The sequence below is a fragment of the Gadus macrocephalus genome, chromosome 20, assembly GCF_031168955.1.
Source record: "Gadus macrocephalus chromosome 20, ASM3116895v1".
In the NCBI taxonomy this organism is placed as follows: domain Eukaryota; kingdom Metazoa; phylum Chordata; class Actinopteri; order Gadiformes; family Gadidae; genus Gadus; species Gadus macrocephalus.
Window position 1 is genome coordinate 21,982,928 of NC_082401.1, and position 15,492 is coordinate 21,998,419.

A 15,492-nucleotide genomic window follows, 5' to 3' on the forward strand; every position below is an offset into this window, starting at 1 on the left:
TCAACATTAGTCTTCCGAATACATCAGGTTCAAAGCTGACGGGGTTTTCGCCCAAACATTTTTACAAATAATGTTTAACAGAAAATGTCAAGTTGTGATTGTCTCTTTCACTTTCTCCATGTTCAGTGAATCTCAAAGAACACACTAGGCTTTTAACAATATATATATAGTTTTAAATTGTGTAGGTTTTGAATTGCCTTTCAATACAGTCTATGGAAGAATCCTTTATCATTTACTGAAAAATAAACTAAATGCCATCAGTATTTCAGATTAAAATACATTTTCTACGTGGATTTATTAGCTATTTAGTTTCTACAGATTTAGCAACATTTATTGCCAATATTTTCTGTGCTCAATATCAACAAAAAATGTATGCGATAACATTGTGTAGTACCGAAAACAAATGGTTATTAATTACTATTTGGCATTAATTTTTGCTATACGATAAATACTTTGCATGAGTAACTGCCACATATTAGGCCTACTCCTTCATGAAGAATTTCAACTAATTTTTTGTCACCACATGGAAATGGACCACAATATACTTGTGCAACTTGTTTTACTCAGTCAGGTATTGATTTTGCCTTTATTTTTTAAAGTTGCCTTGAGGCTGGAAAACCAAGCGATTACAAAACAAACTATTTGAAATGACAAGATCTTTGCAGTGAATTCTAGATATATGATTATCAACTTAACTCCCTAATATTGCATAGCGAAGATGAACTGAAATGTAGGGTGTAATGTAATGAAAGGGTTATATCAATCATTACCATGACAATAGGGTCTACCATGTGTTGCTTATGTAGGGTCAGAATATGGATCTGGCAAAGCAATGCAGAGGCACTACTGGCCTCCATTGGCAAGGCCTGGTGCAATTTTCAAGCAATATCTCTCAATACAGGCTTTCCCATGACTTACACTGAAGCCTTGTGGCAAGACCGATTACTTAAGTACTTTATTTATCAAATGGAAATCTAAGGAAGAGCATACCAAAGATACATGCAATAAACAGTGCAAGCAGGGTCCTGGAGAGGTATTCAGTAAAGAAAAAGCAGTACAGGAAGTTGTATTTCGTAGCAAAGCTTTGCTCAGAGATTTTCCTTGCACCTGAGATTAGGCAGTTACATTGGAGGGGGGAAGCAACTTCAAATAAAAATGAGTGCCGACATTTTTTTATATAGATTTTCTAGGAAAGAATGTTAGGAAAAATAAATTATATTAAAAGTTCCCTTTCAAAATTGAACGTGCAAATCAGAAATATATTAACATCTATGCCAAATACCTGCAAAAAAAAGCAGCATTTGTGATTTCCCTTGGCTTAAAGTGGAAGACCTGGTTTCAAATGATAACATTACAGAGAAATAGAGGAAGACAGCACTTAACGTCACCGAATAGTTAGGATTACATTGGAGACATGTAGCCCTACACATTTTCAGTTTAGTGCTGCATTACCTGTTCATCCTGAAAAAGGGTTCATGTATCCCTAGATTACTTAAACCTTTAAACAAGTATGTGGTCGATTGTGCAAGCGTTCCACTATCAAAAGGGGACATTAATGGCAACAGCCACTCTCCCGGGGAAAGCAGTTTAGTGTATTTGCATAACAGCGTGCTGAACGCTGGATAAGACATGTATACACTGGCGTCAATCTTCTGGCATAGGAACTACAGCATAGCAGAAAAGGGTGCTTGGACGCCGAGATGTTGTGCCATTCAGAGGTTGAGAACCTCAATGGGTGCTGTTGGTGCTCCAATCGTAAGGAAGATAGCTGACTTTGGTCTTCCCAGCAGAGAGGATGCCCTGCAACTTGCTCTTCTTGGGTGAGTCACCCATGTGCTCCAGCACCCAGTTTAAAAGCTGGGAAGTTGTTTGTAGCATGGGTAGGAACATTGAAATGGATTAGTGCACAAGTCGATGCTTAACATAGAAAAAGGTCTTCAAAATAAATATCCTGTTAGACAATAGAATTATTCATAGACTAATAGAAACAGAGTTATTTAAAAAACATGTACAACTTGGCAGGCAGGGGAGATTAAAGGTATTGTTTAAACGTCCTTACTGTAACGTTTAAACGATACCATTTGACTCTTCAAGTATATATCCGGAACGTTAAATACATTTGTTAATTCCCCTTGAAAGTTACCTTCTCCTCTGTGCCTCCAAAGTCAGCCTTGTACCACTTGAAGATCTGGCTGAGTCGCACTTCTCGTTTCTCCGAATCCACCACACAACCATCGTCGTTCTCCAGAAAGGCTTCGGCGGCGGTGCGTAGCTGGCTGTCGATGCCCTGCAGAGTTGTGGAGTAGTGATGATGATGAGCTCATTCAGCTTACGCTTTGTCCCGTGAGGAGCTACCTTACCTCTCAGCACATTAAAAGGGTCGTACACATTAAGCAATGTCTGCCTGTGTGAAAGAACATCATAGTAAACATGACAATATGTTGCGATTTTTTTTTGTTGCCCCCAATGATTCTTTCTGCACGTTTAAATTAAATGCAGACATTGGTTGCAAACAACCGCTTACTGAGGTGATAGTTCAATCTTGAGGTGTGTGCCTTAGTAGCTAATTGACTACAAAACTATAAAAATGTTTAACAGGACAGACTAAGCATGTGGTCTTCTTATGAATGCCCCATTAAATCCACCTTGGTAGGATTATCAAACAAAACACAATTCAATTAATGTACAGTAAAAAAACAGCTGAACAGATCCCATGTGGTCTAATGATCACCTGTGGGGTGTAGGTCTTGATGGGGGGGCAGCCTGATGCCCCACAGTTGAGGGCAAAATGAATGAGGGGCTCCGCGTCTGGCAGCGCAATCTTGTGGGAGAGCAAACACTGTATTTTACTGGATGAATTGATGGATTATGATTAATTATGCAAGTGGTATCATTCTGACATTAGAAGCCGTGTGATGAGTATGTACGGCACATATACGTGTGTAAAGTCATGCAGTGTTTTAGGATTTCCGCCACCAATCCACCAATCATTACAGCTACAACAAAATACATACGTGTCATTACTATACACTTGCTAGTCAGTCCAATTACCAGACATAGGAACTATTGGTACGTTTTTCTATTTTACTTAAAATCATGAGAGCGTGTGTGGACGCGCTGTAAGAGGCTGATACCTGCAGGCGGGGATCTGTCTTTGAGAAGGGCCTGAGGAGCTGAGCCATGCCCTTACTGTTCCCCCTCAGGACGCCGTTCTCAATGTCCTGCAGGGTGAAGACCTCTCCGCCAATCAGGTAGCTCACGTAGTTGAAGAACTATGGAAACAGAACAACAGCTCAAAAACAGGTGGATACCTTATACACAGGTGGATACCTTATACACAGGTGGCTACCTTATACACAGGTGGATACCTTATACACAGGTGGATACTAGTACACCGGTGGGGGTTTCATTCCATCTGTGTAACTACTGTTGACAGCGCATGCACTACCGCGCGTATATGTCCCGCGCAAATGTTATTTTATTAAAAAAAAAAAAAATGTCTTCTTCACCCCTCGCGGTCGACTTGGGATCTGTCGGCGGTCTACTGGTAGACCGCGATCGACTGGTTGGGCACCCCTGCGCTAGAGACTTTGATGATTGGTTAACAAATGTACAGAAACTAGAAGAGGCTGTGTAGTAGAGAGTGGAGACGGGTCGCGTGGAGGGCGGCGGCGGCGGCTGTACCCGGTATCTCTGCCACATGCTGGTGGGGGGGCCCAGGCGCAGGTATCCGTGGATGACCAGGGCGTTGTAGGTGTTGATGAAGAAGGCCAGCTTCTCCTCCCTGGTCAGCGACGCCAGCTCCACGCGCTGCAGCTGCACGGCCATGTCGCAGTAGCGCTCAAACAGAGGGCTCACCTTCATGGCCTTGTAGTCCACACGCTGCACACACACACACACACACACACACACACACACACACACACACACACACACACACACACACACACACACACACACACACACACACACACACACACACACACACACACACACACACACACACACACACACACACACAATGCATCATTAACCATTACCTAAATGTAAACTCTGAATTCTATAGGGTAATTGTATCTTACAATGGGCTGTAGGTACGAGTTAAGAGATATATTTTGAGGAAAGTTTGTAATAAATGCTATCGCCTTCCGCCAGCTTTTACTGAGTGACATGCTGTCAAATATCCGCCACAGATGACTGCTGGCCTGCCTCTGTACGAGACGATTTGGATTGAATGACGAGACGTTTGTTTGATCTCGCTCCTACAGCGCCTTTAAATTGTAGTCTACAGAACATTCTAATTATATAAACATGGCTAAAATGTGTACACCCATGTCACACACACACACACGGACAAGCAAACGCATGCACACACACACACACACATTACCTTGCCATCGGCCGAGAGATGATCAGAGAACAGCTTGAGGACTATCTCCCTCATAATAGAAGACAGCTCCGCAGCTGAGAGTGACATGAACAGACAGACACAAGAAGGCAGACATATGGTAGTCTGGTTAACATAAACGGACAAGCTTTCAATTAATTCATCATCAGAATTTGTGATGCTGAAATACCAGAAAATAGAGCATGGAGACGCAGAGAAAACCACAACATGCGGACACATACACACACATTGGAAAGCCGAAATTACAAAAGCCCCTTCGCAGTGCAATTGGTGAAGCGGTGTGCTTAGTTTGATGCCAATCCCGGGAAAGACAGCGACCAACAACACCCAACAAGCTTTCATTTCAAGAAGAGGTCACCAGCACCCTCACAGCCACCAGGCAAACATGGCCCTAGCATAGGGAAGCAACGTGTGGTCAGGGAAGACGCGGCGACAACGAGAGACACGGGGGGCCTCCTCTCTCATCACTTCATTCAGACCTACCCTGGAGGGGGGCGCAGGCGGCCGTCTGTCCCGCATTGAGGGCCAGCGGGGACTCGTGCTCCAGCAGCCTGTACAGAGCGTCCCCTCTGCAGCTGCCCTCTCCGAAGCGGCCCTCGGCCCGCTTCCCAGAGCCCTCCACGCTCACCATGTACTTCCTCTCAAGCAACCCTAGGCCAGTCTCACAGGCCTGGGCTCTAGCTTTTTTTAACAAACACGCAAGTGCGCGCGCACACACACACACACACACACACACACACACACACACACACACACACACACACACACACACACACACACACACACACACACACACACACACACACACACACACACACACACACACACACACACACACACACACACCTGCAGTAGTCAATGTTTGCACTGGTTGAAAATTTGTTTTTCCATTTTCTGGATTCAAATTTCTAATCTTTATTTACTTCAGAAGAACTTTACAACTATCCTTCATCACTGTGATATTCATATGTAGGTGATTCTAGGTTGATAGAGAAAATGAGTCATGTTTTTGCTTCCATGATAACAACCACACCCCAACAGTTAAGGCCGGTTGTTTTATGTGCGCAACCAACTCCCTAATCTCGACATATAGTCTGAGTCATAGTATTTAGCAACATTTGACAGAAAATACTGTGATCAACTTTTAATTGCTCAACATGTAGCTTCATATTGAATCTACAGCCTTAATCCTTGCAGTTACCACCATTTCCAGGTGCTGCTTATAAAATCAGCCTTACTCACCCATGCCCTTCTCTTTCTGCAGCCAGTCAATCAGCTGTTTCTCTGAGAAGCTCTTTTTGATCAGACTCAGCCCCATTCTATGGGACCCAATCACATTGGACCCTTTGAAGTCCTCTACCAGGCTCGCCAGTTCATCCCTCTCACACACAAACTCTGAGATGGTAGGAAGACGCCAACATGGACACAACAATATGAAACATTAGAAAATGTAGACACAAGCACGTTTGCCCCTTTGTGAACCAATGGGAACAGAGAGAAGACATGAAGAAGCTCCACATGTGATGACTACACACCCAATCCCACACAAAAAAACACGTCTGTTTGACCAGCATTCCATCCATACCAGGCCGTTATCATCACATTTCACTCAGCAAAGAATTGAAGGGAGAGGGTGTCCCTAGGTATCTGATGTTGACCCTACTGGCTCAATACAATGCAACTCTCTCAAATGCAGATACAGTCGATTAAAAGGCAAAACGTTAACGATGGTACGCTGTTCCAACAGTTGGCCTCAAACCATCTCACCTCCGTCAGCCTCCCCTATTCCTTCTTCTGATTGGTCGTCTTCGGGCAGCGGTGGCGTGTCGGTGGGCTCGTCTCTCACGAGGTGCACCAGTTTCTGCAGCTCCTCTGGATCCTGGGAACGTCCACAATGGTCAACAAAGAACCGTCCAAGAGTTACATTGAATTACGAGTACACTTATAAAAATAGCACCATTGTTCGCCATCGCTTTTTAACAGAGCCGAGTTAAAAGCAACGGTAAATACATAGCTCTTCAACGGTCCTGATAAACTCATTAGTGTGATGAGTTTGATGACCTTGTGTAAACTCAGGTTAGCTGCGAGGGAAATCCACAGCCAGAGAAAAACCCTGACAATATGTCTTACTACTCTTAAACCAGGTAGTTGATGGGGATTACCCAATTATCCTAGATAGATCAAAGTACCACTCTGTCCCTATAAGAACATATAGAATATTTTTGGTTACCCCTTCTCACCAGTTTCTGCAGGTCGTCATTACCCCCTACGTGGACTTGATTGAAGAATATTTGGGGAACTGTGCTTCGCCCCGTCAGTTCCTTCACCACAGCCCGCAGCTCTGGATGTTTTCCCAGATTGACATCGCATACCGGCACGCCCAGACGTCCAAGAGTGGCTTTGGCCTGCACACAGTGGGGACAACCCTGGATAGAGTACACGGTTACCCGGCCGTGGGCACTGTTCTCAGACTCTCCCATTTACCCACCTATGGAGAAGTGAAAAGAATAAAGTTAAAACAAGGAATAAAGGTGCGACCAGTCAATGCTGACAAATCGGCCTAGTGTTGAGGACACACTGTGCGGAAGTAAGGTGCCAGTTTCCCCGAATCTTTGCAGATTGCAATTTAGTTCCTCAATGATCAAGCCATAATGTTTGCCAATGTGACATGCCCCAATGAGAGATTGTCCATATCTAAACCACACCCACTTTCAAACTTTGTAAGAGGGTCAAAGTGTGGTCCAGTGTGTACGCCCCTTGAGTACATTGGCAACAACCAGAGTAAATGGTTATTAATAACCGAATAACCTATTTCCTAAAAAGCTTTATGGAAAACAAAATTAACGATTAAAAATGTCTGGATTCTTAACTATTACAACGCAATCAAACCTTTGCAGTACAAACATTGTTCGTTAAATATCAAAACTAGTTCGCTATACACGACTTGTGTTTAAGGGCGCTTAACATCTGATTAATAACAAGCTAACGTTATTGCTAATAAAATGCACATCTGTTACCTTTAATTCAACCTTTCTCTTCCAGGCTGGACAGCAAATACGCGATTGTAAATCACAATGCTTTATTTCGAAATAACTAACATATTTATAACCACCTAATCTTTGCAGTTGTGTTAAATATAGAACATTGCTACAGCTAGACGGGCTACCGAGCTTCCTTCATATCACTTGCTTGTAATCGAGCATAGTGCTTTCCACCGCGAGAACATTGTGCGGAACCTTTCGACGTCGATGTGTTCCTACACGGGTGGCGCTTCTTGTGCGACACGTTCATCCGTCGAAATCGAAACACTCGAGTTCTCACAGGAAGCGAAACCGAAGTACTATCATTATGTAGAGGTAACCATATTATGGTGTCAAAGATGGCAGGACTATCAGATAAGGAGCGCATTGGCTGCGCAAAGTTACTGAGCTTAATGCCAGAAAGTGATGTACGATCGCTTTGTGAGACTGTCACAAGTAAAAAGATCCAAGTAGAAACTACCCGAGGTAAGATCACTTTCCAAGTAGCGTTACTTTGGGAACGTACCTCTATGTGTACAAGCTGTGACAAACTGCTTTAATGGTGTTTGCAAATTATTACAGCCGCAATTGAAGCCATTGTGTCTTACTCCAACGATGCGGCGGAGCTTTTCAAAAGGAGGAAAGTGCATCGAGATATAATTTTCAAGTACCTCGCCAAAGAGGGGATCGTCATGCCAAATAATTGTGATAAAACACTGCTAGTGAAAAGGACCTTAGAGCTTTGGTCATCTGGAAAGGTGAGTTTCTCTGTGTACGATTATAAAGTTAATTTAATCTTGGATATTTCATATTCTTTGGATGTTAGATTTTCTATTCGTAGTTTACGATTATTCACGTATGTTACAACTATTGGCAATAGTTTTGCAAGCGGGGGAGGATGCAGAGCAATTAAAATATTTCATTTCCTTATCTAAGATACTTAATGCAGAAAAATGCTAATAGCTTTAGAGTGATCAGATACTTCTCCTACTGATGAAAGTGATAACAATAAACAAAGCATATTGCTGACCAATTTATTTGATTTATTTTTTACCCATGACATATAATATCACAACCTCAATGTGACACACTTCAACCCTAACTAACTTACCCTTCCATCACTGTTTTCTGTCTTTCAGGACTTCTCTCGTCCAGGCCCAGAGATCCAGTCCACAGAAATAAAGGCTGAGATAAAGGCTGAGATAACGGTTGAGCAATCGAGTGAACAGTTTTGCCGGTGGTTCTTTCAGCTCCTAAACAGCCAGAACCCCTCCTTAGGCCAGGAGCCTCAAGACTGGGGACCACAACATTTCTGGATAGATGCAAAACTAAATCTTGTATCTAGGTATAACTATTATACAAGTGTATTATTTCTTACCACCACAACAATTCAAAACGTGATTATTGTCGTTATTTATGATTGCATAGATAGTCCAATTCTGTAGAACTTGAAAGACTCTCAACTTGTAGCACCTGTTTATCAATTACTGTTTTCCAATACCACCTAATCAGTTCAAAGATAGCCCTAACCCAGCAAATAACAACAGTTTAAAGTAACGTCAACCTCTATGTGTTCATATTTCCTGGTTGATACATACTGGTTTATTAAAGGGCTGACGTTCTAAAACCCGCCTCCTGTCTACAGCGTGGGCAACCAACATGTGGAGCAGATCCAGGGCGCCGACCTGGTCCACCTGCGTCTCCTGGCCCTTGTCAAGGACGAGCGTCTGTTCCTCAACCCAAACCTGGAGCCCCACGGGCACCGGTTTATGTCCTCCCCGCATGGGCTGGTGCTGGTCGCCGTGGCCGGAACCATCCATCGGGACAACTGCTGGCTGGGGATCTTCGAGCAGGTGTTTGGCCTCATCCGGACGCCCATGGAAAACACCTGGAAGATAAAGTTCACGGATCTAAGAGTCAGAGGGGCCGGGACTCAAGATGGGGCAGAAGGAATGTCACCAACGGTGACCTGTGACTTTGACGAGCTGCAGCGCCAACATAGATCCTAATAATCAGGGTAATACTGATGTAGGGATTTGGAGGGTCCCTGGATGCTTGGTCTCATGACGGAGTCTCATGCTTAGGTTTGCACAATGAAAGACCATAGGATCATATGTAAAACTGTGCAAAGAATTTATTAGTTTATGATATTATACTATTTCCGAGGGGTTAGTTTTATTATGTATGGTTTCATGTATGCCTTATCTTTTCAGAAAATGTGGACGGGAAAAACTGAAATCTTTTGCTTATTTTTTATGTGAACCAATGGGAACAGAGAGAAAACAGTAAGTTAATGAAGCCTAAAGCAGATTCATAATGACCACTACATAAATTAAAAATAAGTTATTTCAAAACCGATGTGCGAAATGTAAAAAACATTGTTTCAGTCTCTTAGGTGGAGGCACTTAGTCCACCATATCATCAAGCAATGAAAGAAGAATTATACATTACAGATATTGTAAAATCAGGCTGCCCCTCCAATTATGTGCATTTAGGCAAGACGCTTACTCATAAGAGATAACAATCTGAAACCAAAACCCTCTTTCAAAAACGTCTGTTGCTGCAATAACGCGAAGAGCGCATGAGTCACAATTTCTGTATGCTGCACACATATGGCCTTTGACATGATGGCAAAAAAGAAACGTACTTGAGTGGCAAATGGGCACTCAAGTAAGTAAGAACAATCACATTAACGTTTTTGACTCATACAAACCAGGCACGGCGTTATGGGTGGGTCTGACGACCTAGGACCACCCACTGTTCAACAGGCCCACCCAAAACTTTTCTTCAAGAAAATAAAAGTAAAGATTAATTATAATCATTATTATTATTACTTTTTTATAAAGGCTTCTGAAATGCTTTATTGCAATGCAGCAAACTTTGTTGATGTTGATGCTTGATCCGAAGTGAGTTAAAGTGCTGTTAAAGGCACCCAGTGCAACTTTCGAGGCTTAAAAATAAACATTCAATTTCTAGTCTTTTTTACACGTAGTAAGTTTCAATAACTCCATACCATTACATACCGACATTCAAGCAGCAAAGATGAGACGTCGTTGTGTGGTGAGAACTGATACAAAATCGATAACAACAACAATGCCGCCATTTTCTTTATTTTTTGTAACCTACAATAAATAAAGCAGGCTTCCAGTCAATGGAAAAATGGCTTCTCCCCACCGGCGATTGTTGTTTACGATTTTCTATCAGTTCTCACCACACAACGACGTCTCATCTTTGCTCCTTGAATGTCGATATGTAATGGTATGGAGTTATTGAAACTTACTACGTGTAAAAAAGACTAGAAATTGAATGTTTATTTTTCATTGAATGTTTACATAAAGTTGCACTGGGTGCCTTTAATCTTCGTGGATGACCGTGAATTGCCGGTAGGCTATTGTATTAGTTATTATCTCGTAGTAGCCTGCTACATTTGAATGCATCTTCTGTGTATGATAAGCCAAGCTCAGTCTGTTGCTAATGATGTCGAAATATTGTTGAAAACTTAAAACAATTAAACTGAATTATGAAATAGTCGGCCTCATGTTATACAAGCATAACTAAACCATTTGGAATATATTCGATTCCTGACCACTTTTACAGTCTCTAGGCCTTAAATCTATAGAGCGACGCGCTAAAGCACAGCCAGATATGGAGCGTAATGGAGATTCCAAAGCGCTCTTCTTTGGTCGGGGGGGGGGGGGGGGGGGGGGGGGGTTTGTAGAGGTGTCGCTGCGTTGTCAGAGACAACGCAGCGATATGAGCAGTTCTATGGAGAGACGGTGAAATCCGCGAGCTGCTGACTATCATGGGAGAGAAGGTGATGCAGTCGCATTTAACAACGACGTTGAAAGGGTGCGATCTACGAGAAAGACGCAGAAGAACATTCCTTGCATGCCAAGCCGCGACCGAACCGGCTTGGGAGTGTAAAAAGGCCTAAGGAGAGATCGCGGATAGGTCCGTCCTATGCAACGAAACTTTTTACAATGCAGCAAAATATTTAAAGAACATCAAGCTATTCAAATCTCTATATGCACAGATAATATAACAGTAGGCTATATTATTCAGTCATTTGTATTAGGTTAAACAGGGATTTGATAACGTTCTTAATTTAAGGACCAACCACAATTGGTCTGGCCCATCCACAATTGGAATCCTGGCGCCATGCCTAAACCATTACAATATTTCGCATACTCAAGACCGGGCATCAGCCATGTAACCCAATCCCAAATGTGTTTAATAGGATTGTCTGTCGCTTCAATCTTGGAGAACTAGCCTACTTCAAGCTAAATTTCGGAGGAAAAAGCTACAAGTTAGGGCATGCAACTTGATGGAGCTCAAACTGAAATTTTAATTAGGAGTTGTCAATTTGTTAAGCTACTCTGCTAACCAGTTCATGTATAATGAAAAGATTTTCTCTTATATCTTCTCTCTCGCAAATATTCAATTATTTAGGAAGACACCAACAAATCTGAAAATCTACGAAGACAATCCGTTAGATTAGCTTCTTCGTGAACTATAAGGTAATGAAGTGTACAACAATTAAATAAATATTTATTTGTTGTACACTTATTTCAAATAAATAAATATGAAATAACGATTATTTTATAATCGGCCTCAGATGGCCCTCATCCCTCAAAATAATAATTAAGGGCAGTGTTTATAATTTAATAGCAACTAGCGGTGCGGTGGCAGATTGAAACCAGATTGAATACCCCAACACTTAACAAAACAATGTAACAAACTAAGGCATTTTCTTTTGTCAGTAATGTCGTACATTTATTTGGTAATAATGGCTTTTGCTCTGCGCTTGCTCTCTGGAAAAAAAAGGAGAATAACTTTTGTTCCCCGTTTCAGGGTTGTCAGCTACCGCCATCTAATGGTGACCGATATACCCTGCAGCCAGGAGAAGGGTCTGAATGAAGATGATCTTCATTCAACCATCAGTCCACCGTCAACATCAATATCTGCATCATTTTTTTGTACACCATGTTGACTGCCTTTTGGGTATGAATATCTCAGTTATGGGATATGAAAGAATTTCCCCCAACAAGGGACAATAAAGGTTAACTTAACTAACTTAACTCTCCTTGGGCATGTGAGGGCCACGAAGGATGTTTGCCAAGTACTCTGATACCCATTTTATTGTTGACTGTAAAGAGAGGAAATTACATGAGCCTGCAGTATAAATCCTACCCTACCCTTAAAGGAATGATATTCGTGGTGCAGTTACTTTTGTGTCAACATTGTTTTGCGGATTTATACGTTTAAAGTTGTAAGTCATGCATTATCCCGCTCTTGGATAAAGACATGCCTGTCATGGTGGTAGTTTGCCTTCTAGTAAACATGAATAGGCCACTTGTTAAAGCTTGGGATCTATTGCTAGCAGCTAGCTAGCTCTTCAGTGTTGTCTCCATAGCAGAATTTTTTTTGTTAGTAATACAAATGTGTATAGACTTGCTATTCTTTTACAAGGGTATGTCTATGTAAACGTGTGTATAAAGAAACCATGTATAAGAAATCATGCAATTTAGGTTAATATGACGGTAAATAAAATCCAAATGCTTTATTTGATTTGTTGGTTAATCAATGATAAATGGTATACGTTGATAAATCAATATATATGCAATAATATTTCTCCTGAATACTATCAGGGTATGTACAGAAATTCTTAAGTTGAATTGAATGCCTTTTTTAAAACCGTCACAATATTTTTTTAATACCAGCACGACTTCAAGCTGCAACTCAAGCGGCGTTAAGTGTAAAGTAAAGGGAAGAGTTGAAGTTACTTTGAAAACGGCCCAACACAGAGCGAGAGAGAGACAGACCGATTTAACCTGCGACCAGGAGAAGGGTCTGAATGAAGATGGTCTTCCTAATTGATTCAGCAACCATCAGTCCACCGTCAACATCAATACCTGGCCTGCATCCTTTTTTTGCACACCATGTTGACTGCCTTTGGGATATGAATGTCTCAGTTATGAGATGTGAAAGGATTTTCCCCAAAACGGGACAATAAAGGATAACTTAACGAACGTAACTTAACTCTCCTTGGGCATGTGAGGGCCACAAAGGATGTTTCCCAAGTATTTTGATGTTTCCCAAGTATTGTTGACTGTAAAGAGAGGAAATTACATGAGCTTGCAGTATAAATCCCACACTACTCTTAAAGGAATGATATGCGTGGTGCAGTTACTTTTGTGCCACCATTGTCTTGTGGATTTATAAGTTTAAAGTTCAAGCGGTCATGCATTATCCCACTCTTGGATAAAGACATGCCTGCCATGGTGGTAGTTTGCCTTCTAGTACACAGAAATAGGCCACTGGTTAAAGCTTGGGATCTATGGCAGCCAGCTAGCTCTTCTGTATTGTCTCCAAAGCAGAACAATATTTGTTAGTTTGAATACAAATGTGTATAGACTTGCTATTCTTTTACAAGGGTATGATGTAAACGTGTTGTGGCAGATTGCAGGGAGGAGGGGAGTGGTAGGTCTGGCAACCTGCTGGCTCCACCCCCAAGCCATATATGGACTTCCTCCGATAAACGAGGCAAGCATAAAGGCGGAGTGCTGGCTGAAGAAAGAGCAGGCTACCACAAGCCGGAGATAGGGTGCAGAGAAGACTAAAGAGTGGGCATTGCCCTCGGGGTTACACAAACTGAGAGAGAAAGGCTCTGTACAGTAAGGTGTGTGTTTTAGCGACTGAGGGGGCGTGAGGGAGGTATTAATGTCTATGCACCCTAGATGCACGCACACACACACACACACACACACATCTATGCACCCTAGATGCACGCACACACACACACACACACACACACACACACACACACACACACACACACACACACAGATTAATGTTATTTTACAAACTATAAGAATATTAATTAAGACAGAACAGAGGGAGGGAGACAGTAGATCCTTAGTCTGTCTGATATGGGAGCAATCAAAAAGAGGTGGCCATGAGGTAAGCACAGGTGTTATTTACATTAACGAAGCTGATACTTTAAGTCACTCCACCATAGGAGGGTACAGTTTGTATGGAGGGGGAGTTGGAGCCGTGGCATCCCAAAAGGACACCCAGGAGACTCAGGTTGATAAACTGATAAACCCCTCGCTGCAAATCTGTGTTGCTTTGGATAAAAGTGTCTGCTAAATGCCAGTCACCTTTACCTTTTTATTATTCATTTTTAAACAATATCTCAGCGATGAGATGACAGGAGATGAGCAAGAGGTGGTTTAAGCTAGTAATTCTATAAGAGAGTTGAGGGTTTAAATAATTGAAAGAGGGAGAGTGAAGGAGTGGATGAGAAGGAGAATAGTTGATGAACTAGTTCTCCAACAAGTTGAGGCACACAAAGAAAAGAGCCACACCTAAATTAAAAGTGCTACCAACAATCAGTCAGATATACAGCTGCCTTCGTTTTCGTTGGAACACGTCACATAATTGAAATCGCTCAGGTCCAACTCGCAACATATAGATAAATCCACACAAATTTTACAAAATTTAGGGGATAGGCCTGCACTTAAAACAAATTGAAAAACTCATTGGCCTAGTTTGAGGAGGATTCGGAGATGTAATTCCTTGTTTATTACTTTTTAATACTTTTAAGGGCCTTCCTCCTTCCTCAATCACCCAAAGTGTTAAGCAGCCAACAGCAGGTACGATGTAATGTAGACGTAGAAAGATTAGTCACACATATATTTCCTCTTCCCTGATGAATGATGTGATCTTCAGATCAAGATGGATGGGTTGCAAAAGCATGTATTCCTGGAAACAAATCTCAAAGTTACACCACTGCAATTCAATGATCAACAGCTGACCAAGTAGTATGATTGGCTTTCGTTTCAAAGCGTTTTATCAGGAAAATAGAGACTCAGTAAGTCAAAATGTGGGATTTGGTCAAATATCAACAAATCTAGTGAGGAGCACCTCTTAAACGTAATGCACTCACCAATTCTACCTGGAAACCTGCATGTAATACTACACCTGTTAGTTTTGCATGGCTGTCTCATGCAAAACCATGTCTGCTTCCTGCTCTCTTGTTGACGCATCAAACATAAAGGCGGT

The 15,492-nt window shown here is 42.0% G+C and overlaps 2 protein-coding genes across 3 annotated transcripts; one reads left to right on the forward strand and one right to left on the reverse strand.

Annotated features, from left to right (window-relative positions):
• Nucleotides 1-938: 938 nt before the first annotated feature.
• On the reverse strand, nt 939-7,566 carry zgc:152951 (uncharacterized protein LOC569013 homolog). 2 transcript variants are annotated; one of them, XM_060040184.1, is made up of 11 exons: nt 7,426-7,566; nt 6,649-6,896; nt 6,176-6,287; nt 5,651-5,803; nt 4,892-5,089; nt 4,391-4,464; nt 3,685-3,882; nt 3,135-3,272; nt 2,732-2,821; nt 2,144-2,287; nt 939-1,857 (listed from the first exon to the last, which is right to left on the reverse strand). In XM_060040184.1, the coding sequence occupies exons 2-11, from the start codon at nt 6,886-6,888 to the stop codon at nt 1,729-1,731; spliced, it is 1,476 nt and encodes a 491-aa protein (XP_059896167.1). In that variant the 5' UTR covers nt 6,889-6,896; nt 7,426-7,566; the 3' UTR covers nt 939-1,728. The 2 variants fall into 2 exon arrangements, with proteins under 2 accessions (XP_059896167.1, XP_059896168.1); XM_060040185.1 differs by lacking the exon at nt 7,426-7,566 and adding an exon at nt 6,987-7,072.
• A 209-nt stretch (nt 7,567-7,775) lies between these two features.
• LOC132448702 (uncharacterized protein C3orf38 homolog) lies at nt 7,776-10,241 on the forward strand. The gene is made up of 4 exons (XM_060040188.1): nt 7,776-7,914; nt 8,011-8,186; nt 8,568-8,773; nt 9,074-10,241. The coding sequence occupies exons 1-4, from the start codon at nt 7,776-7,778 to the stop codon at nt 9,435-9,437; spliced, it is 885 nt and encodes a 294-aa protein (XP_059896171.1). The 3' UTR covers nt 9,438-10,241.
• The last annotated feature ends 5,251 nt before the right edge of the window (nt 10,242-15,492 follow it).